The sequence below is a fragment of the Castor canadensis genome, chromosome 1 (genome assembly GCF_047511655.1).
Source record: "Castor canadensis chromosome 1, mCasCan1.hap1v2, whole genome shotgun sequence".
Classification (NCBI taxonomy): Eukaryota; Metazoa; Chordata; class Mammalia; order Rodentia; family Castoridae; genus Castor; species Castor canadensis.
In genome coordinates, this window is record NC_133386.1 from 17,183,259 (window position 1) to 17,207,428 (window position 24,170).

Here is a 24,170-nt window from a genome sequence, read left to right on the forward strand (position 1 = left end):
ATGGTGATGATGAGATGATGATGATGATAACAGGATATGAGCATAAAAGGGGGGCTGTCTGGGAGGAGGAATTAGGAAGGGAGAGGAGAGGTAGTGGGCAAAGGAAAGGGTTCTTGGGGGAGAAAAGGATTGAAGTATGAAACATACATATCTCTATAGATAGATATGAAGATAGATTGAGATATAGACAGATGATAGATATGAAGATAGATTGAGATAGATATAGATAGATGATAGATAGATAGATATGAAGATAGATTGAGATAGATATAGATAGATGGATAGGTAGATAGATATGAAGATACCATATTGAGACTAAACACTGTTTTAAAAGGAGGGGAGAAGAGGGTTTGAGGGAGTATACCAGAGGGCGGTGAACTTGTTCAGAGTACATTGTATGCCTCTGTGGAAATGTCACAAACCCCTTTGTAGAAATAATGTATGCTAATTTAAAAAAAGGTATCTGGCCATGGTTTTTTTAGGAATCTAAAGAAAAATGCTTCTCTGAGTGAACTAGTGAGTGTGGTGAACACATATAAGGTTGTTGTTGTATTGATGGATTATATTGTGTTAAAGTATGAAAAATTGTTGAAATAAGAAGTATTAGCTAGTGTGTGTTAGCACTTAGAAGCCAGCCAGAGTGTGACAGGCTGATATGCTAATAAGCCAACCCTAAGGTGACAGTGTGGATAACAGAAGTGGTGAGGTCACCACAGGGTGTATAAACTCAGGACAGAACCCAAAGCCTCCTCGCCCAATGGAGACCACGCTGTCAGAGTCCACCTGAGACCCTGATGTAGAGGCAGCTGCTGCTTGTGAGCGCACCCCTTCTACCGACGACCACTGGGTGTTGCTGGTGAACCGTGAACTGGACCTGCACTGAAGGCGGCTGTGAGGATCCCCTGGGACGCAGCTACAACCCCCTCATCGGCTGGGGAGGGAGACTTGGGGGAAGGTCGGAGTAACTCCTGGCTGGCTAGGGTAGCAGAGACAGGCATTAGAATCCATGGGAAAGTGCCATGTGAATTTGTTTGAATAAAAACCCTGTTCTCTGAAATAAGAGTCTCCTGAGTACTGTCTCTGTACTCAATTGAACCAATAAGTGCTCGCGACAGTGAGTCTTAGCAGTCAGCTCAGGATAAGTAACATTTGAGGTTTATGTTTGGGTCTTTAAACTAATGCACAAGTTCTACTCAAAAAACACAAGAAATAACCATTTGCAAAATGGACTGGGGGTGTGGGAAGACAATGATTTAAAAATAAAACCCATAACAGTGACTTGTGCTTTAAACAAAACCCACCAGTGGTTTTAAAAATCCTACCAAAATTTAGAACACAAATAACTTTGTTATGTCACATGCTAAGTGATATAGTTGTAAGGATATTCATAACAGCTTTTAAAATAACAGCAAAAGATAATACATTCAGAGGACTAGCTAAATAAACTAGCTGCATAATAATAGAACCCATGCAGCCTTTAAGAAAATGGAGGGGTGTTGACATGGAAAGACTCCTAAGATAGATTTATTTTAAAACAGGGTAAGTGTGAAGAATATGCCATTACTTCTGCATCGAAAAATACATTATGCAATTGTATTTGTAAATATATGAGCATTTCCAAAAAGCTAGGCCAACCTTGTTATGATAGCTGCCTGTGGAGAGAGGTTGGTAGAAAGGAAAGGCAGATTTTGTTTTGTTTTGTTTCAAGTGCACATATTATATACTCAAAAATTTCATTACAAACATCCTCTTCTCCCAATAAATACATTTGTCTTTGAGGTTTAGGGGTGTAGTTCAGTGAAAGAGCACTTGCCCAGCGTGTCCTGGCTTCAATCCCTGGCACCACAAAAAGTTGATGAAGTATCTTTGTGTCTGTTGTAACACATCAATGATGAAAATGCATTTTTGTCAAGGTAGTTAATTCTTAGCAGACTTGGACTTTTCTCTCTCTCAATGGGACACCTGGGTTCTGTTACCTGTTATCATTTAAATGTATAATATAGGTTGGGTAAACCACCTATGTGGCCCCAGATTCTTCATTTGAAAATGATGGACTTAGAGTAGAGATGACTCCCCAAAATATTTTTGGTCTAAGATGCCATACTTATGACCCAAGTAATGCAAACAAACACAACCCAATGAACGGCAAAGAACTTGGGCATGTCAGGTGGTATGTCTTGGTAATATGACGAAAATAACTCTACACTAACTACTATTTCATGTGCACTTCCTTCTCTAGCCACACTTCCAAATTCCCCTTTCATTTCTACTCCATTCGCCTTTGAAGTACCCAAGGAACAATGAAAGAAGCAGATTCAACTGAAGAAATTTATTTACTTTTTTTTCTAAGTACATAGATGACATAATTATAGACAAGCTTTGATACATAGGAAAACCCTTCTGTCCACCTTTCTTTTTTTCTAAATGAATCATCACAATAATTTTTTTTTACAAGTTTTAAGACAATACACAGCTTTGTTGGGCTGAAGCAATTGCAAGAACATATTGGTACCGGTATATTACAGCTACTTACAATGTTTAAGAACAGCAATGGAGAAAAATAAGTTATTTAAATATTGATTTCATATACAGAAAGTGCAATGTTGTTAGTTGTTATATAACTTGCTCAACAGCTTGTTTTCTCTATCAATTTAAAATCAAGATAACTTGGACTCAGACAATTTTATTTTTTTTCTGAACATGATACAGTACACACGCAGCAGTGACTTGGTAAGCTGACCCTTTTGCTGCAGTTCTGAAAGCAAATTTGGCTGTCTCAGGGACTGAATTCTAACAGACAACTCATTTCCAATTTTAGTCACACCTGGGTTTAGGACAGAGAAAAAGGCCTTCAATAAGGCAAGACCATCAACAGATATTTGCTTTCAGTGTTCTGGGAATGTAAATTGTAGTTGGGACCAACTGCATTTCCTTCCAGATTGCTGTTTCATAAAAATTACAAACAACATTCTGTGTAGCTACCTGAGCTGAACTGCCTTTCCAGGTTTCTCTTGTGCTTTCCAAAAACAACAATTTTCACTGTCACTCAAAATTCTGTACCAAATAACAACTGATTAAAACTGGGTATTGCTAAAACCTACCACCTGTGCACTAACGGCCACAGGCAGCCCCAAGCCACCTCAGTCAGATGCCACACACAAGCATTCGGGCTTTTCTCAGACCAAATTAAAAGTTTAAAGCAAAAGAAGACCAAACAAACACTAGATATAAAAACAAAATTTAAAAAATAAAGCAAAAACAACCTCATAGCCCCCTCAGATCAGACATTCTCACTACAAATTAGGCGTGGTTCCCTGAATTTAATCTTCCATGCAAAGGCAATGATTTCCAGAGTAATAAAAATATGGTTTGGCATTGTCAAAACCTCTGGTGCTAGTTTTACTTAAATAAAAACTGGACACTGAGGATGAACTAATACTTGGAAATTTACATGAGATTTCTCCTTCTTCTTCGTGACCTCTAGACTTGTTGTGTAGTCTCTTTGCTCAACTAAAATCACCAGCAGGACCTGGTGGAATGTCAAGCAAGCCGAGGTACTTCAGAAGCAAGAAGAGAAGCTTGTTTTACAGCACCCACCTCCGCCATAGCACAGATCTGCTTGACTGCTGTAACTACCAAGAGCCCTGCAAACTCCTACATTCCAAAATGACAAAACTGAGCTCCCTTTTAAGAGATCAACAGAAATTGGGCAGCTTTACTTTTTTATTCTGAATTTCCACAACTTCTTCCCATGGTATCTCACAGAAGGTGAACGTAAGTGAAGAAACATACATTTATTTTCAAAACTTCATACCAAAGCATGAAAAAAATACACCTGAGAATGAGAATGTCCTTTTCCTCAGAGACATGAATCCGAATGTACAAAGCATATATTAAAGATGGCTTTGTGATGCATGAAATCTCTTCTTCCCACTCCCCTGAGGGAAGTCTTTTGTTTTAATAACTAGATGAACAATTACAGAACCGTTGATCAAAGTGTTTCTATCATAACCGATCATGTTTGATAATTCAAATGGTGCTCATAAGAATGTGAAAGAAAAATCATTTTGTAAGCAAGGGAAACCTTAATAGTTGTCCAAATTTGCCGTTTCCTAGAAAATCAGACACTAAAGTACATGAGGATAGAATATGCTGAAATCAGTTGGAAAACAACTAAAGAGGCGACAACTAACACATAAATAGCTAATGTGGTTTTTCTGGCTCCCTAATGAACCTTTGTTTGAATTTTTAAAAATAAGAAAAGAAGGATAACAATATCTTAATTATAGAATTGAAAAAAAAAAAAACCTTTAAAAACAGCTTGTAAACTATTTCCCTTTTTAGAAACATCTCTCTGAAATATTCAGCATTCTAATGACTTTCTGCAAAGGTGACCCATTAGCTGATGGCTAAGTTTTGGAATGGATGTGGTCAGAATTTCAAGTCCACACTGCAACACAGTGACCAATGTGGTACAACACTGAACCAAATAAAACGAAAGGCAGTTACCCACCCCACCGACACACATATACTCTTTGTGAATTTCAGATCTCTTTTCACTGAATTTGTAGTTAGTTTAAAAACCAAAAGTCAACATGAAATGTGTGCCTGATAAACACCCCTACAAAATAAGCCATGTTAGAATGAGACAATTAGAAAGCCCATTTTTTACTGGAAATAGCCCAGATATGTTAGATGGCAGTCTAAGCTGAAGATTTGGAACTAGTGTTACAGGGTTGTGGATACTAGTTAGAGAACTGCTTAAAAGCTTATATTAAGGCAAATAAAAGCTGATTGCTAGAAAGCAATTATTAAAATGTCTCGTTTATCTAAAGGAGAAAAAGGACTTATTTTTTCCTGGTGCAGCCAGATGTTCTAACTTCGGAACAAATGAGCCTGGTCAATAGCATACAATAACTCCCAAGTCTGTTACTTTGGCCTTGCTAAGCCCACCTGGCTTGGGCATCTTGCAGGGTGACTGACAGAAGGGCAAGGGTGAGATCGGAAACAGACAGGCCACCCTGCCCTCTCCTTCCAAGCCTCTGCCAGCACAAAGACAGACTAGAAGCAAGGATTTTGCAGCTAGTTGACATCTTGGCTCTTCTGTACCTGAAAATAAAAGTAAGTGCTTGTCCTGCCCTTGTGGGTCAAAGAGACCTGCACAATTTCCTTATGGGGGCTTTTCTGGAGGAGAGGGTTCTAAGTACTGTGTCCAGATCTCATACTTTGTAGGCCACATGTAAGGCCTTTCTTCTGGATCTGGTCAACCTGCCAGAGATGGAAGAATTGCATCAGGTTCGTAAGCACAGTGAAAGGCTGGCTCTTGTCCAGGGAGGTCCACTGCTGGCCTGGCTATATGGCCTCGGGGCTTGGTGGCAGTTTGAAGAGTCTGGCTGCGGATACAAGCTTCCTTATGTGTCGCTCCTCTGTGATGCCAGCCTCCTGAAGGCAAGTATGGGACAGGGAAGGCACTTGGCTCAGTGTGCTGAACCCTGCATCAGAGAGGGTGCTGGTGTACATGGGCAGGCCAATGGAGATGAGCCAATCATTCATGGATGCGACACATCCAGGAGACAGGGGTTTCTTGCAGATTTCCGTGAGCCCACCACTTGGGATCTGGATAAAGAAAGCACACAGTATCATGAAGACTTCTTATAGGCCTATGAAGAACAATCCTGAAATATGACACTGCTACATTATTATCAGAAAGTGATAATGCTATGAAATGTCAAAAATCAACACCAGCCTAAAGAAGTCTCAAAAATAAATCTTCAGGGACACGTTGAAGATCTACCAGTTATTTGGATTTAGATCAAATCCCAAGTATGTGTCCTAGGCCTCTAAACTGTAAGCTTTTATATATCCTGCTGTTTCATCTGTTCCGCAAGAGATGGCTACGGTGACTTGCAGAGACAAAGCTGTGTAGTAGTGTGAAAAGGGTACTGATGGGTAGTGTGTTTGTAAAGTAGGTTTCCACTGTATTTTGAAGCTACATGAATAACCACAAAACTAAGCATTTAATTAATGTAATTATGATAAATTTAAAATGCAATCATGTTAAGGGTTGGCTAGGACAAGGAAAAGGGCACTGAAACTTGACTGGAAACACGAAGGGTTCCATCTTTCAGAAAGGTGATTGGTAGCGTGTGTGAAAATCTTTGAGATTTTATACAATCTTGATAAAGCAAACGCTCTTTAAAGAATACATCATCAGATATTACCATGGAAGTCTACAAAGATTTATTAATAAGATACTCTCTGCTATGTTAGTTAAAAGAAAAAGCTGGTGAAAACCTGAATGTTTCAACAACATGGGGTTAGATATACTGCAGGACATTCACCTAACAGAACACACTGAAATACTGGTAACAAGAAAATAATTTTTTTAAGCAACTGTTAAACAGATTTACAATCTGATAAGAGAAAGTAATCAGGTTTCAAAACACATTTACTATTATGCATGTGCACAGAAATGGAGACTTTTTAAACTGAGAAGTAAAAATTGTATATATCTAGGATGCACAGATGACGTTCTGATAAATGTACACTCAACACACACATTAATCTCACGTACTTATCTTTTTTTATGATGGTGAGAACACTTGATGTCTATGCCTTAGTAATTTCAAGTATACAATATATTGTTATTAACTGTACTGATCACATGTTACGACAGATCTCTTGAGCTTATTCTTCCTGTTTACCTAAAATTTTGTGCCCACTACATGTGTTTAAAGAAAAAAAAGTTTTCATCGCGCTGGGATTATGGGTAATTTTCATTCATTTCCTAAAATCCTAACACTCAGAGGCTGAGACAGCCCAGGCTACACAGTGAGACTGTCTCTAAATAAATAAATAAAACTCTAGGGGGTTGGGGTGTCACTGCTTAGTGGTAGAGTACTTGCCTAGCATGTATGAGGCCCTGGGCCTCAGTCCTAGCTCCACAAAATAAAATAATGAAGATAAATCAATCAATCAAAATCTTGGCCTCCTTCCCAGGGCTCTGACGAGCATTTGCTCTTTAGCACTTGTCGGCTGGCCTGCTTATCACTGGGTCTGTAAAGCCAAGCGAGAGACACCCAAAGCACAGAGGGGCTGCTCACCGCCATGCGGTGCTGCTTGCGAAGCAGCTTCACCCGGATCTGGTCCATGTTGGTGGCGATGTCCCTCTCAGGCTGATCTAAGTCCTCCGCGTATCTCTGCACCAGGGCTTCAGGAATCCCACAACGGCCATGCTGCCAGGCGAGAACAGAAATGTGGCATGAAGGGCTGCACTGAATCTTTTCTTTGTCTAAGCTACACCAAACACAAGGCAGGATAACACATTTAGCTACTGGAAAACATAACCGAAAGTTCTCACTGGAAACACATATACGTTCTTGGTCATCAGGACTCATCAGGACGGCTGCTTTAGGGGGAACTCATTTGCACCTTCATCTTCCAAATACTGATAATATCTAGAGAAGTGTTTTGAATCATAATTAAGGCAGAACACAACCATCCTGTATTTTTCAGACCACTGCCTTCACCTCGCTCTACTTGATCATTTTGCAAAATCTAATTCCTCCCATAGTGTTGAAGACGGTCCCCAAAAGTACAGAAGGGGAAACTACTGCTCTACATTCATTGCACTCTTTGCTGGTGTACCACGTCACTGGGCCATGCTCACTACAGAATTGTCCCTATTTTCCCTTTAGAGCAGGCTACTCATGAAATATCTGGGAGGGGCAGGCACAGAAGCAGGGAGAGGCTTTTGGGAGGCATGCATGCTCACAAGATTTTATAACAAGGACTCTCAGGAACAAACTCTGACAGGACATGCACTTCCAGGGGTAAAGTGCAGCTACCTCCAGTATCATGGATTTGTCTTCAAGTCACTTTGGTGGAGGTAGAACTTTTTATTTATTTTTCTTTTTAAATGAAAAATGATTTTTGTTATAGATGTCAATGGTTTTGGTACAATGGGATTTTCTGAAAAATTTTTCCATATCATCTACAGGTAAAACAGAGTGTATTACATCTGAACAAGTTCTGTAATTTCTAATCTATGTTCCCATTTATTGTACTTGCACCTGGCAATCTTCTAAGAGGTGATTTTGCAGTTTTTTAAAATCCAGGTGACCTATAGTGAAATGAGGTGGGGGTGCAAATAATTTCCTGTAGGTCACACACACCAACTATCCTCGGATCTCTCTTGCTCACTAAACCATTCCTTACAGGAACAGGCTCTGGTACCAACAATCTCTCTGCAAAGTACACTTGCTAAAAATTAAACTCCCCCTAGTGAGAGCAAAAGAAAACTGCTAGGCTGAATTTGCACAGTCTGGGGCCTGTGCTCTGGGTTCACCAGCAGGTGAGCACTGTGACTAGATGGACAGAGGCTGCTGGTGGGGTGCCACCATGCTCTCAGCATGGCCCACAAACTTGGGCAGACCTCCCAGGGCAGCAGTGGCCTGCACCTCACCTGGCTGCCTGACTGAGAGAAGCAAAGGCCAGTGAGCGTGGGGTGGAACCTGGGGTCGGATACCTTGTCGGAGTAGGGTTCCTCGGTGAGGTCGATGCCCTCAGCCTGCAGCTTGTTCTCAGTGAGTGTCTCCAGGTCCACGGCCCGGACACAGGACACCTTCCTGCTCAGCACGGGGCCTAGCTTCACGCCGTGCTCCTGCAGACTGGCACTCTCTGGGAGCTCTGAGAGCCAGGGCGGGGGTCTGGGGCTGGATGGGCTGGCCGGGCTGGCTGGCTCCTGGCCCAGGACTGGGAGTGGGGGTGGGGGTGGCTTGGACACCTGTGCCGAGGGACAGTCAGTGGGGCAGGCAGGGCTGGCCTTCTTCATGGGCAGGCAGGGCACATCAGAGCCCATGGGAGCCAGGTGGAGGCCATTGGCCAGACGCTCTCTGCTCTTTTTGGCAGGAACAGGTGGGGGCTGAGAAGGATGTTTTGGCTGTGTCCTTGCCTCGGGGACCCTCTGCTCAGCATCTACCCCGTCTTTGGTGCCCGGGGGGTGGGATGTTCCTTCCAAATCATGTCCTTTCCTGTGCCCCTCGAGAGACGTCCTTGTTAAACTGGGTTTAACTCCGGGAGGCTGAGCCTCGTAGTTTCTGGGCAAACACTGAGGAGGTGACGGACCGCAGGAAGAGGCAGCGATGGGACCGTCCAGTTTCTTAGTAGTCATTTTCTGGGGGTCAGAAAATCTCTTGCTTTGGGTCAGTAGCGATGCATTGTCGGCAGCAGAGCTGTGCCCCGGGGGCTGAGCTTTTGCAGTGGAGGCGAAGGTCTTTAGTGGCACTTCTGGTACAACCCGAGGGGAAGATTCCGTCACCTCGGTAGGCACATCTTTTCCAGCATCAGGCTCTCCTTGAAGGTCATCCAGGGAATGCGATCGGGGCCAAGTTTCCACCGACTCAGGGTCCTCCAGGGTCTCACAGCTCCGACAGATGGAGACCGGGAGGCTTCTTCGGTTTTTACTCAAACTGGTCACACAGGGTACGTCACAGTGCTTGCCGGTGTCCAGGGTGGGACAGTGGCCCAGTCTGCTCTCCTCTCCCTGCTTCCTTGGGTCCACTGACTTCATTAAAGGCAATGTCGGGTAGGTACCCAGCTGACTCCGGTTGAAAGACTTCAAGCTGGACACGGCTGATGACTGGGCAGATAGGAGGCCAGTTTTCTGAGTCTTCCCTGTGAGACAAAGGAATGTTTTACGATCTCATTTTAAAGCAAATCAGTCCAGCTGAAGCACAAAGATGAGCTAGCATAATTGAAATCTCATTGTTGAGTGACGCTAAGGACACAAAAAGACACTGGGTGGTGTCAGTTATTATGGTCTCCTCTTTATTTTTAGAAGAATTCTTAGTTGTATTAAAGGACTCATGGAGACTGAAATTGAATGCACTATTTAAATAGGCTTAATGTCTGTTCCTAGCTGCACTGAGTATACAGAGGGTTCATCGTATGTGTCCTATTTAGAAGACATACCAATGGGATTTCTGTTGGTTGAGTATGGTTTCCCAAGGTCATGGCAGTTTCTGCTGGGTATTGGTGGGGGAGAGGGAGGGGGTGGAGTGGGTGGTAAGGGAGGGGGTGGGGGCAGGGGGGAGAAATGAACCAAGCCTTGTATGCACATATGAATAATAAAAGAAAAAAAAAACAAAAAAACAAAAACAGAAAGGTAGACTGATTTCTTCGAACTGGTTCTATAAATGGTGCCCCTGAATACTCAAACCACAGCTTCCTTGAGGCTGCTCCCTGATAATAAATTTACCCTAGAACAAGTGCCCCACCTTGTTATGAACAGTAAACAAACTGAAGTTAGTACTTTGCCAGAAGCCATCTATAAAATTTTTGTTCAGCCAATTACCTGTCCTGATTCAAATGAGTTGTTAGAATGGTAACTGAATGATTACCCACATACAATCTACCTATTTGGCAACTGTTGACTTTTCTGAACTGCTGCTGCTTCTTGGTAAGTGTTACCAGGAGCCCTGTCCCCGGGCCAGCCACTGTGCTAATCTGTAGGTGCATGTCGTGCGAGTGTGCACACACCCAAGAATTAACTGTCTTTGTTTCATTTTTAGTTAGTAATATGTTCGATGTGTGCTATAACACTAGGTTAATGGCAGAGAGGAATACCCCAGCTAAGAGAATATATGAACCAAGTGATCCTATTACTCTAAACCTATAGAGGAGGGTGAAAAATGGTAAATTGACAGCAGGCTTGGAAGGTACAAAGAAATGGCTGGCTCTAATCTCTGAAAGCTACTGTGTTGTAAGTAAGATTTGCTTCCTAATCTATTGTTTCAGTAAACATTTAAATTTGATATTTTAATGTAGAATTCTGGCATTTACCCATTAAGCAATCTCACCCTTTCAATACAATACAAAAAGCTAGAAGGGGAAATTAGGCTGTAGACGAATTTAATAGGAGGGAGAAGAAAGGTGGGTGGGGCCCAATCAAAAAGGAAATGGTCCCGTGAGGGTAAATGAAAGACATTCTTTGATAAAATCTCTACATGAGGCTGAACAGAAGTGGGAAGAGGAACAGAAAGAAGAAGCCTGGGGCTGGGACCTTACAAGTGGTGTGGCTATCTTCAGCAGGGATTCCGTCCATGATTTCACAGCTTTCTACCAGACTCGCTCTAATTTCAAACTGCTAATAGGAAGTGTATCACATCAAGCATGTTTACAGACCCTACTGATGGATAAGAACAGTGGTCACCTCATTAACACTTCTTCTTTCTTTTTTTTTTGGAGGTATTGGGCCTTGGATTTAGGGTCTCACACATGTCGGGCAATCATTCTACCACTTGAGCTATGCCACCAGATCTTTTTTAGCTTCAGTTATTTTTTGGATAATATCTTGAGATTTTGCCCAAGCCAGCAACTACCTATGCTTCTCACAAAGCTGGGATTAAAAAAGTGAAGCACCATGACTAACTTATTGGTTGAGATGGGGGGGGGGCGGGTCTCACTAACTTTTTGCCTGGGCTGGCCTTGAACTAGGATCCTCCTGATCTCTGACTCCTGAGCAGCTGGGATTACAGAGGTGTGCCACTATGCTTTGCCAGACTTTTTATTAATGATGCCATCCTTTTTGATAAGACACAAATCAACACACTGAATATTTTGCATTTGGCACAGCACAGTCCTGGTCAAATTGTTTTTGCCTCCCTTATGAATAAAAACTTGTCCACCTGCATGTTTCACATGATAAACAGCAAAACAGGCATTGATTTGTAGGTTATTACTTTTTTGTTACATGGGAACCTACTGTTAATACTGACTATGCTGGCTATGCCCCATTTCTCACTAACAGAAGAATCATGAACAGATAGATAGATGCAAAGAGGAAACACCTCTTCGGGGAGCATATCCCATTAATGTTAAAAAATTCTTAAAGTTCCTTTAGCATAAATTTTACAAATAAGGGGCTTTTTTCCCTTAATTCCCAGTATGAATTACACACGTAAGTTTTATTTTTATAGTCTCCTTAGAGAGGAGAGATCCCTGAAGTCACCAGGGATCTTTCTGCTATTCTCCAGCAGGTGCTATCTGTGAATGCAGAGTTGGGATTAATTTACTGAAATGTTTTGACTAGGGAAGGTTATTAGCAGAAAAGAAAAACCATCCAGACCTACATGAAATTTAATGTTTGCTATGATCCTGACCACGGCAACTGAATATTAGAGTTCAGAGGACCTACTACTTTCCCAAACACTCTTGAGTGGCAGGGCTTACGGATTGAATTTTGAGGCCCCTGGGATGCTCATTGCAATGGGGATCAAGGTGTAGACCAGCAGCGTGCTGAAGATGGAAACCTTAGGAGGACCACACAGAGCGATGCACCGTGAAACCAGCACCTCATTGGAGTTTGCAATTGGGCATCCCCTTACCTTGTCTGGATCCTTGTTTTGTTACCCACAGTGATCCTCGTACTATTTTTTACGATGATGCACACTAAGAAACACAATTTATATTTGCCATCCAATACAGACATAGACGTAACTGAAATAAAGATTGTAAGCTGTGTCCTTACTCTGCTTAGCCTCACCTTGTGGAATACATTCTCATACCTTCTTCTCTATTTTGTCTCACTGCCCACGGTGAGAAGCACCCGCAGGTGGAGATAGCTTGCTTTAGTAGGTGTAAATGAATACACCAACACCCGCACTACTGGACGGCTTCTAATGGCAGCTAACAACCCAAACCCAGGCATTTTTCTCTATGGCCTTCAAGTGTTCAGCGAGATCTAGGTCATGGTGGTGGCATGACCCTTTATTACTGTTTCTAATCTTGAAGTAATGGGAATTTGGGGGTTACAACAGGAAACCACAGAGCCACCCACAGTGACATTTAGCCTTCATGACCCATTCTACTTAAGACTGAACTTCGGTTTGGGACAAGCGGGCTTTCTGAAGTTTTGTATCAACTGTTTCTCGGCTGTTAAGACAAGGAAGCCACAAACAGGACACGTGGCCTTCCAGTCACCCTCTCTGGTGGTAATTGCCTCTGGATTCAGGCTGTGCAGCTGGAGTGTTTATGACATGGCTTCTGGTGTGACCCTGATGGATAGGCTACCTGGTAAATTGTTTTCCTTGTGGGCCTAATAGTTCCCAATACTGAACTGCTGGTTGTTACTGCATAAAGAAAAGGGAATAGGGGACACACAATTTAGGTTTTACAACTGCAGATATTTTAGATGGGTTTTATTAAGCTCACACAGCAGCCAGAGGAATAAACACAGAGGCTAACTGGAAACGAGCATGGGGGAAAGGCCAGGAATGAGAAGATGACCACCGGATTCATCACGAACAGAGACCACTAACGCTCTGGAAATCAGGGATTTCAAAGTGGGCTCTGAGAGTCTGTGCTGTGTTACCGTTTTCCAGATTCTCACTGCTTTCGTAGCATCCCGAGTCTCGCGGGGAACATCCACTCAGGCCCTGGCCATCCACAAGCAGCTTCTCTTGGGACCCGGACTGGTCGCTGTTACCTGGAGAAGGTGAACATACAGCATTGAATCAATCATGAGAGGGTGAGAAGCAGAGGCCCCAAAGTCAGCTGGCTCCTAATTCTAGCCTCTGTCACTGCCATGTTTAAGCCTTGAACAAATTATTTCAAAGTAAATGAGCTCAATGAGCTCAAAATGAGCTAATGAAATCAACATTTTTTTTAAAAAAAAAAAGCATCAATCACATGAAAATAGATTTGGAGAGAGAGCACATGGGTTAGAATTTTCACAGGCAGACTGAAGCCTCTGAGGTGAGACGTGCAGAGCGTGGCGCTGGATGGGGGGAGCACTCATGGTCCTCGCTGAGTGACAGCACCATCAACCAGAAGCAGAGTGGACGGATGGCCCTCTCGCAAGGTGGCTTACTTAGGTCATGTGCTTTCCAAGATCTGTGAGACTTGTGCTTCAAGTCATTTATGTCACCAGCTCTCCAAATTTGGGAGCTTATATAAAAATGCCAAATGAACTATACACTGTTAACGTTCTTGGTGACACATGCTGGCTCTTGTATTACATCAGCAAGAAGGCTGGCTGGAGGGGCCCAGGCCCCTGCGATGAGGAGAGGCCTGAAGCAAATCCCCTTGGGTTGGTTGTCTGGAGTGAACGTGAGGACTTCCTTTCCTCTCAGCCTTCTCCCTCTGTCTAGGGCCAGTATTTCTAGTTCCTATACCCAAGGCCATGACAGGGAATGCTCAGGAGCTCCCCCTGACTAAGGGGGATGTCTGTCAAGTTGGACCTGCTTGTTCTGAGGAACCCTCTTAAAGAGAAACATCATAATTTGTCAACTGGATCTCAGCCAAGCTGGGGCGAAAATCAAGAGATGCACCAGACAGGTCTGATGGGGGAATCGGCCGAGAGTGAATCCCAGGGAAAATCACATGGCCTTTTCCCTGCAGGGCACGTATGTAGCCCTGTGTGGGACACTGAGGTTACAAGAGTGCATCTTCATATTATTATGTCGAGGAAGTGCTTAGTCACATAAACAGAAACCAAGAACACATTTTCTACATAAAAAAGCTAGTTGCAATGACAAATGGCTTTATTTTAATTTCTCTTCACCTCCCACTTGTCCACCCCAAACACATACACAAAGAAAAAAGAAATTTATAACCAGAAATATGATGCCTTTTCTCAGGTCATCGAATTAAATGTGAGGACGTGGAGGGCTGCCTGCCATTCCACACATGTACTGTGGTTTTATTGACCTCTCACCACTTCCTGTTTGTACTGCTCACAGGGAAAGCATTCTATCACACAAATTGTGGCAGAGATCATGGCAGAACAAGCCCTTAAATTAGAACTCCAAATTAAGAGTGCTGGTTATTAAATGATTAATGAAAACTTAACAAATTAGAAGCACACGAGCAAATGTTACCCTTTCCATCACCACGACCTGGAACATTCTACAGTGATGACTCATCAAATGGAAGAGCCTGTGGATTTGGAATGGCTTTTATTGTAGCCAGCATGTTATTTAGAAAAATGATAGTTGTAAATGAGGGCTTTGAACTGTCCACTACAACCCAGGAAAAGGAATCGGTGTCATTTGTTCCTGTGGCAATAATTCAGCTTACCAGAGAAGGCAAGCAGACTCCACAATGCTGACCAATGGGAATAAAAGAGAAAATGTGTCCCCTACAGCTGCAGGAAAATGAGTCCTGGTTCATTCTGGACTCCCAGCCTCACCAGACATAGTAGGATACTTTTGTTATAGAGAGGAACAGGATCCCTCCCCACTGCCTGAAAACCATACTCTAACCAACTCCAGCCACACTCTGTCTCCAAAATCATGAGCCAGAAGGGGCTAGAAGTCACTGTCTTCATCAAGGAGGAAAAGAGGTGGGTGCTTCTTGTCTGTACTGCAGGATCCAGCCCCTAACCTCCCACACTTGTTAGTATTAATGCCAAAGTATGAAAGACAAGAAGGAGTATGAACTATGCCAATTTTCATAGCCAAATAAGAGCAAAAGGACCGAAACCTCATTGAGCATGACCTGAACTTGGACCTGAAGGGATTCTACTTGGGCTAAGCTGTTCTTTACCCCCATTCAACCATGCACACACATGTATGCACACTCATGTGCACACGGACACAGGAAGACTATGCTAAGACACTTAGGAGATCTTCAAAGATCAAAAGTAGTTTGATGGGTATACACTGTTTTCGGGAGAGCAGGCACTTCAGGAAGGAAGAAGGGGAGGAAATGGGATTGTAACATTACTTCTTAGGAAAATAAGGATTGAAGCAGATATGGCAAAATGTTAAACTTTAGTTGAATTCAGGAAGTATATGTGTGTATATTTTAGCCATACATTTAAAAATGGTTAAGATGGTAAACATCACATGTGTATTTTACCATAATTAAATTTTTTTTTTTTTAATTAAAGGGAGTCTTCACTTAGGAGACCTGAGAAAGGGCAAGGGAAAGCAATGTGACAAGCAACAGTCTTTCCCAAATAGAACTGGGTCTGAAGGCTGCCTGCCCTTCCCCAAGCATGGGGAGATGCTGGGCAGGTCTGACTTCTAAGCAGTACTGGAAATGTATTTTTCGATATTGGTGGAAGTCCGAGCTAGAAAACTTCAAAATTCCTACATATCTTCAAAGACCTCATTAGATTTCTGTATCTTTCCAGTGATGGAAACCTACCTTGTTCTCTAAGTTATTAGTTACTTAGAGGGAATATTTCATATACAATGAGTGTAACTGTGGTGGATGTGAAGTCTTATAACCCCAGGATCAGTCCAGACCTGACTAATGGGTAACCCCTGAGCCCTGGAAGTATTTGTTTTAGGACCAAGAAAAGGAAATACTACTTTCCGTACAAGAGAAATTCTAAACAATAGACCTGCACAGACCCAAAGAAGATTTATAAAAATCCTTGCTGTTTGTCCAAGTTAGTGTCATGATGGATAAAGACTCTCTCCTACAAAGTGACCTTGGTACAAATCTCAGGATACAATCCTTGGACAATGAGTCTGAGCCACTGTAGCATAAGAATGAGCCCAGTGTCCTTCCTTTTACTCAGCTTTGTTCCTACTACATTTAAATGATAAAGGAAATGTAATGGATTGTATATAATCCATTGTTCTCCTTGGTTGAGAAAGAGCAAAGGAGCTTATATTACAGAGCAGATATAGTTTAGAAGAACAGATGATTTAATATTAATTCATATTAATACATCTGGTCAGCTATTCCCACCACCGTCCATGGTCTTTACACACAACCTGGCCAAAGATCCCATGGTGTCTCTTGAGAGACTCAAATACTATAGATATTAAGTATGAAACACAATTCCCTGCAAATTTATCCCTGAAGGGTACTTGTTTATCTAGGGTTAAGACCTCCATTTAATGGTGTTACTCTGTGTTATCAGTTAACTTAGAGGAAGTCATTTTAAGCAGAAGTGAATTTACTGACACACTTGTTCCCAAGTCTTGTAGGTCTGACACATCCCGTAATGCTCCTCACCTTAAAAGAGGGTTCCAGAACCCCATGAGAGTATTATTAAAAAATGCACTTCATACACCCAAACCTACTCAACACTCTAGTTTAGCCACATGGGGCACTATAGAGTACTGATTGTCACCCTTGTAATCCCAGGGTGATTGGGAGCTGTGACTTGCTGCCTAGCATCATAAGAAAGGATCAGATTGCATACCACCAGGTCAGGAAAAGATCAGGGCTCAAAATCTGAAGAAGAGTTTTTACTGATTGCTTATTGCTTCCACACCATTGGAAAGTCAAAAACTCCTAAACTGGGGAGCATCTGTCACATGTAATTTTTTTTCCCACCATTAACCGTGGTTTGGTGTGTTTTTCAGCAATAGAAATGCTATTAGCTGCTGATATCCAAGCAGAGCACTTGAAAGAAAATGTATTTGAATTCAATAACTGGAAAGGATACTCCCTTCCTGATGAATAATTTCAGGAATAATTCTGATGTCAGATTGAAGAATAAAGAGCAAGATGAGACTAAGTTAATGGAGCAACAGCTAGGATGCATTCAAATAGATTCCATAAAAGCTGCGAACTCACTGAATTCTGTTCACGGGCTATAAAAATAAGCTGCCATTTATTTAAGTTGAGAATTCTCTGCTCTACATATTCAGTTCAGAGACACTTCCTTCTTTAATGGAAACTGATGAATTTTGCTTATTCAGTAACCAACCAACTCAATGAGAAAACAACTCTTTGCTTGCTTTGGGAAATAATGACTCCTTAGCTGGGCAAAGAGCAGTCATTTTTGTGCCCAGATAAAGGTTGCACATCCCAACGGTACCAAGGTGGAGTCTACTGGTTTCTTAAGAAAACTGCATTTCAGTTCTCAGACTCTTGATGTAGCCTTCTCTTGCTCCCATATTCACAGGAATGTTTAAACGGGCAATTTATATGTCTTTGAGCTGTTTGGCATAATACAGAATTGACCATGGCTTTGGAAAGGGCAAGAACAAATCATTACAGCGTCCTAAGTGCATGCTGCTTATAGCTTATGGAAGGCCTACTGGTGACAAAAATGTGGCTGATCTACCAATGACCACTTCTGTGTGTGCAAGTGCTTACTGTCATATTCCTGTAACAGCTCCACCGCTGTCAGGAGAACAGCTCGGTGTTCGGGGTCCCTGATGTTTAATTCATCCAGGTCTTCCTCCTCCAAGAGCTTGAAGGTGTCCAGGTCCTCATATCCATTGAACAGGAAAGTAGGCATGTGCTCCTGTGAGACACAGAAAGAAGACTGACAGTGAGTCAGCAGCCCAGCCGTGGGATTCTCATGCTAATCAAATGATGGGCCATCATTCGTAATATATTCTGTGCCTCCCTGTCCCCCAGCTTAATAGACAGGTAGGGTGTTTTATTAATCATGGGTTAAGAAGAGGCAAATGGCAGACTGTGATGGATCCCACTTGCTGGCATTGTAAGTGCCTAGATATGTATGAACTAATCCCTTTATCATCACACACCCTATAGTAGAGAAGGCGTCTTCTACACTGGTAGGAATAGTGAAAACCCTGAGAATTTCTCAGGAGCAAGGTTTTGCAAGGAAAAGAAAAGAATCTACCACTACAGACCCACCCTCCAAGATGCTGAGATTCGCAGTGAGAGAGAGATGGGAGGAGAGATGCCTCATGCCCTGGGGAGCTGGGTGTAGCAGGGTATCTGGATTTTTGCTTAGGGCCTTTGCAGCAGCAAATTTTGATATAGGGCTTATACTACACGTTCATGCACAGCAGAGGTCAAGGGCAACACTCGAATACTGACAATTATTCTCATAGAACGGTTACTCATCATATTAATGGGCCACTCTTGTTGGATGACACAGACCAATTCCTCCCCTACTAACAGTGCCCTCAGCTGCTCAGTTTAAGAGAAGGAAAAGGCAAGGAGGACTCATGTGACAAGAATAAGAAGTGACTGACTTTCAGGTTAATCCGATCCAGAAGATCTTCTACAGACTTGGGCTGGGGCGGTCTTCCTTTTCTCCTCCTCCTGGTGGGGCGTTTGGGCTTCTCCTCTTCCTCATTTAACACATCCACATAGATGAACTTGAACGTGCCAACTTTGTTGTTCAATAGGCCCATCCAGGTACCCATGGGAGGTTTGCTGATTATATCAATGATGTCTCCTTTCTGTGGCCCACGGAACAAAGATTGTTCCATTAGGTACAATTGTAAGCATGAGCAGTGAAACAGTCAGATGCATGAGTCATGCAGGTATGAAAATGCTTCAAAGGCAGCATGAGGGCCCTGCCAGTCGCCTTTATGAGTGACTGATGTAGGATACCACTGGGAATTTGGCAGAGGCCAAAAGGAGCACTTTTGACTATGCTGGATGCCTTCAGGCCCCTGGTCACAACCCTCTCTTGCTTCTGTAGTGCAGGGCTGGCACACCTGAGCTGTTTCCCATGCTCTCAGCCAGGGTGCCTATCCCTGGCTCTCCGAACAGCCTTCTACCACCCACAGGGCTCCTACTTCCTGAAGAAAGAACCTCTCACCAGTCACAAGCCAATGGCAACCCCTGCTCTGTAACAGCTTCATACATTTTCAGTGCATAAATAGTTTTGTTCCCACACAGGAGGCAGAAATTGCCTTCGGACAGGAGAAAGCACAGAACTTGGGAGTGGAAGGTCATGGACATGTAAGAAAACAGCTGGAGTCAGGTGGCAGGGCCAGTGGTGACTACAGACAGACTGGTACAGACCCTCCTCTTCTGAACAGCTAGCTGGGTCTTGGTTTTGTTTTCACTACAGAGGAGACCAGTGGGTCAGTGTGACTGAGACTCAGTCTAGTCTGCATGGTAACAGTCCAGCATTCAATGGTAGGGAGGAAAGAAACCTTGGGACTTGGGTTACATGACAAGGGGAGAACATATATGGGAGGTATGGGGTTACATGAAAGCATTTGATGTCCCCACTCCAGAGGAATTAATACAGAAACCTTAAAGCAACAGAGGTCAACACAAGAAGGGGATCAGGAACCAGTGTGAAGATCAGTTAGAGATGAATCAACCTGGGTTGAAACACATCTGTACATGAAAGCAATGCTAGCTGTCCTTATCTCAACTAGCAAAAATGCTTTGTCTTTCTTATTATTGCTTATTTCTACTCTTCAACAGAACTGGAGAAAAGCACAGAACAGGTTCTGCCTGAAAGGGAGCGGGGAGGGGGTAGAAGGTAGGGGCAGGGGCAGAAGGGAGAAATGACCCAAACAATGTATGCACATGTGAATAAATGAATAATAATAAAAAAAAGAGACCTTATTAAAAAGGCAAAAGGGCTTAGGTTGGATGCTCCAAGGCCACAGAAAGACCCACCTTGAGCTTGAGCGAGTCTGTGTCATAGGGACTGGGGGTGAAGTCAGTGTGCACCCGGGCACGCCCACAGAAGGGGCCCCGGTAGGGCAGCTCCTCATCGTCACCATCTTCTGACTTGACACTTTCCCTGTTGCTGGCAGAGGAATCGGTGGTACTAACTGTCTGACCACCTGTGCAGGAAAACAGGAGGTAGAAGGGTAAATACAGAATTCCCATGGAGCAAGGCTGAAAGGCACCAATGGCACTGCAGACAAGTAAATGAAGGCGCAAAGAACGGAAGCCAGATCTACGTCAGGACCAGAGCAGGACCCAAGTGTGAGTTCTCTGACTGTTAATTCAAGTTCCTAAGGCACAGGGAACTCAGCATGTTATCCTTAGGACGAGGGAATCATGGCATGAGGAGGCTTCCTGATGGAGAATGCTGTAGGACCAGACCTTTGCCTTTGCATTAGCACTCATGACCTCTCAACATGCGTGCATGGCCTTTCCCGTGCCTTAGAGAGGCCAAGTGACTTGCCCAAGGATAAGAATTTAAAGTGGTGGATTTGAACTTGATCTCTTCCCGGTTACCACTGGCCCTAGAGTATTTGCTCTTATGATATTTTTAATTCTGCCCCCTTCCCCAGTCTGCTGTATTTTATTGGCCATCTTCATGTGTTTTTTTCCCAGTGGTTTACTCTCTTCCATTCTCTAGATCCTTCTTCTGAAATACATTCTCTACATTCCCCATTCAAAATTAATCATCCCCATGTTTAGAGTCGAATAAATATGACTCTAAACCCAGACATTTTGTAGGCCTGACTCTCTAATAGCATCCTAAGAGCAGGGAATTAATCTTACTTTTCAACTTGTTTGAACTTGATGCTCAATAAATGTTTGATTTTAACTACAAAGGAAATCATCTATAATTACAAATCGGACTTACTCATCGAGCTCTGCCCACTCAGTGAGCTCCGAAGACTTTCTACAGATCCTCCAGCTTTGAGCTTAGGTTTGTCCAAGTGTTCAGAGTCTGGCTTTGCTGAGGCAGGGGAGCCAGGCATTCCATCCAGGCCTGAATCCTGAAATGGTTTCAATAAAATCAAGTTTTGTAATTCTCAGCAATTCGGTCTTTGACTTTATTAATCAAATCAGTCTTTATACCCATACTTGATGCTATATCCAACAGTCTCCTCCCTTTTAACCAAGACCCTTGCTTAACTTTAAATGTATGGCCCATTGTATTATTTATTAAGTATTCCAAAAACTAGTTTTCAAATAGATAATCTTGAAATCTCTGGGAGAAAAAAAATCTATCTGCTACATAGACAAAATATTTAGCTAAAGGTTTAGGGACTCAGCATACTCAACCACTCAGTAACAAGCTGGACTTTTGACTACATTATTAATGTAGTATCCAAAAGTACTATCAGAGGATATTTAATCTATTTTGAAGGGGAACGTTTATACTGTTTAAAAAAAAAAAAAAAAAAAAGCATACTTCTTGAAAAACAACTGGCCAGATATTCATGTTTCTATTTCTATAAATCACTGAAATTGGCTAAGTAACTACCAACTAAAGATCCAGATATATGGAAAGTTTTTTAGTTTTTTAGTCTATAACAAAAATTTCATACTCCCAAATCACCTCCACTCCTACAGTGAGAACCGCTGTCACGAATAGAAGACCTGAGGCTTCATTTGAATGTGTGTGGGAGGCTGGTTGGTGCTCAGTGACTGCAACAGGAAGATGCTAGGTGTTTCACTCACCATACTCGCCAGGGGGCAGCAGCTGAGTAAAAATGTGCTCAGCTATTTTTACTGGGTGGATGAAGAAGCATTCTTTATATACTTTTAACAAATAACTAGCTCATATCCAGGGACTTTTGCAGGCTGCAAAATGAGTACAAAAAGTTGCCAAAAGAGAGGGTTTTGAAATCCAGTGGTCACAATTACTTCAAGGCCCAGCTCTCCAGGTGTTTTTATTCCTTCCACCTGTGCAATTTAGACAGAAACTGATCATGTTTCTAGTTATGAATATTTTTCTTTTTGTAGAACTAGTGGGGAAATAGATTCTGTGATATCTTAATGGCTATAGATTGGACCCATTAGCAAGATCTGCCCCTGTGGAAACCTAGAGACTAGTGATGTCCTCTGAGCTCCCTCCTCAGACCTGGTATGTGTTTCTAGGAAATTTCATGCTACCTCTAAAAAGTGTGTTGTCCAATGACATGCTTTCAGGCTGGATCTGGTGATAGACATTTTGTAGCAAGGGTATTTTAGAAAATTCTCCTTTTGTGATCAAATTTACACACTAAATACATTCTTTGATGAATAATCATTTGTTTATGTGACTACCTTTCCCTTTGAATGTAAAAGATAGAGCCTATGTTTTGTATTTCCAGCACCAAACACAGTGCCCAGATACCTGAAGTGTCACCAAATGTGTGCTGGAACACCACCAACAACAGGTGTTGGCGAGGATGCGGGGAAAAAGGAACCCTCTTACACTGTTGGTGGGAATGTAGACTAGTACAACCACTCTGGAAAAAAATTTGGAGGCTACTTAAAAAGCTGGACATCGATCTACCATTTGATCCAGCAATACCACTCTTGGGGATATACCCAAAAGACTGTTACTCCAGAGGCACCTGCACATCCATGTTTATTGCGGCACTATTCACAATAGCCAAGTTATGGAAACAGCCAAAATGTCCCACTACTGACGAATGGATTAAGAAAATGTGGTATCTATACACAATGGAATTTTATGCAGCCATGAAGAAGAACAAAATGTTATCATTCGCTGGTAAATGGATGGAATTGGAGAACATCATTCTGAGTGAGGTTAGCCTGGCTCAAAAAACCAAAAATCGTATGTTCTCCCTCATATGTGCACATTAGATCAAGGGCAAACACAACAATGGGATTGGACTATGAGCACATGATAAAAGCGAGAGCACACAAGGGAGGGGTGAGGATAGGTAAGACACCTAAAAAACTAGCTAGCATTTGTTGCCCTTAACGCAGAGGAACTAAAGCAGATACCTCAAAGCAACTGAGGCCAATAGGAAAAGGGGAACAGGTACTAGAGAAAAGGTTAGATCAAAAAGAATTAACCTAGAAAGTAACACCCACGCACAGGAAATCAATGTGAGTCAATGCCCTGTATAGCTATCCTTATTTCAACCAGCAAAAACTCTTGTTCCTTCCTATTATTGCTTATACTCTCTCTACAACAAGATTAGAAATAAGGGCAAAATAGTTTCTGCTGGGTATTAGGGGGGGGAGAGGGAGGGGGCGGAGTGGGTGGTAAGGGAGGGGGTGGGGGCAGTGGGGAGAAATGAACCAATCCTTGTATGCACATATGAATAATAAAAGAAAAATGAAAAAAAATAAAAAAAATAAAAACACAAAGTCAAGCTTCAAGATCTATTAAAAAAAAAATGTGTGCTAGAATTGAATGTCTGTCTACATAAACAAAGCATGGTACTGGAGCAAGTTAATGCCAAGAGACAGGCAAACTTAGCACCATTCAAAAACTCAAATGGATTAGCTCGGCCTACCCTGGTGTCAGATAGACCCATGGAGATTTCTGCTAGGGAGTTGCGTACCTGCTCAGAGACAGAGCTGCTGCTGTACTTTTTGGACATTCTCTTCCTCATTGTCTCTTTCACTGATTTCACCTTCTTTCCAAGAGAGATGCGGGAGGCAGTGGGTGACTTGATTACTTCTTTGTACACAAAATCTTCTTTACCCTGTGAAACAAAATGTTGTAAATGCCTTCATCACAGAAAAGGAAGCCCAGAAACAGGTTTTGAGATCCAAACTATTCAGATCCTAGGCTCTCAGAAAAATATTAGCATTCTCCAGGATCT

At 42.5% G+C, this 24,170-nt stretch overlaps 1 protein-coding gene across 9 annotated transcripts in view; it reads right to left on the reverse strand.

Annotated features, from left to right (window-relative positions):
- Positions 1–2,314: 2,314 nt before the first annotated feature.
- The window catches only part of Sash1 (SAM and SH3 domain containing 1), a 280,149-nt gene continuing 258,293 nt past the window's right edge, over positions 2,315–24,170 (reverse strand). For all 9 annotated transcript variants that reach the window (XM_074072429.1, XM_074072428.1, XM_074072427.1 and 6 more), the window contains 9 exons: positions 23,907–24,050; positions 21,239–21,374; positions 20,314–20,483; positions 18,921–19,130; positions 18,067–18,217; positions 13,373–13,486; positions 8,528–9,675; positions 7,104–7,235; positions 2,315–5,616 (listed from right to left, as the gene is read on the reverse strand). In XM_074072429.1, coding sequence (XP_073928530.1) covers positions 5,353–5,616; positions 7,104–7,235; positions 8,528–9,675; positions 13,373–13,486; positions 18,067–18,217; positions 18,921–19,130; positions 20,314–20,483; positions 21,239–21,374; positions 23,907–24,050 — 2,469 coding nt within the window. In that variant the 3' untranslated portion in view covers positions 2,315–5,352. The remainder of the gene's footprint in view (positions 5,617–7,103; positions 7,236–8,527; positions 9,676–13,372; positions 13,487–18,066; positions 18,218–18,920; positions 19,131–20,313; positions 20,484–21,238; positions 21,375–23,906; positions 24,051–24,170) is intronic.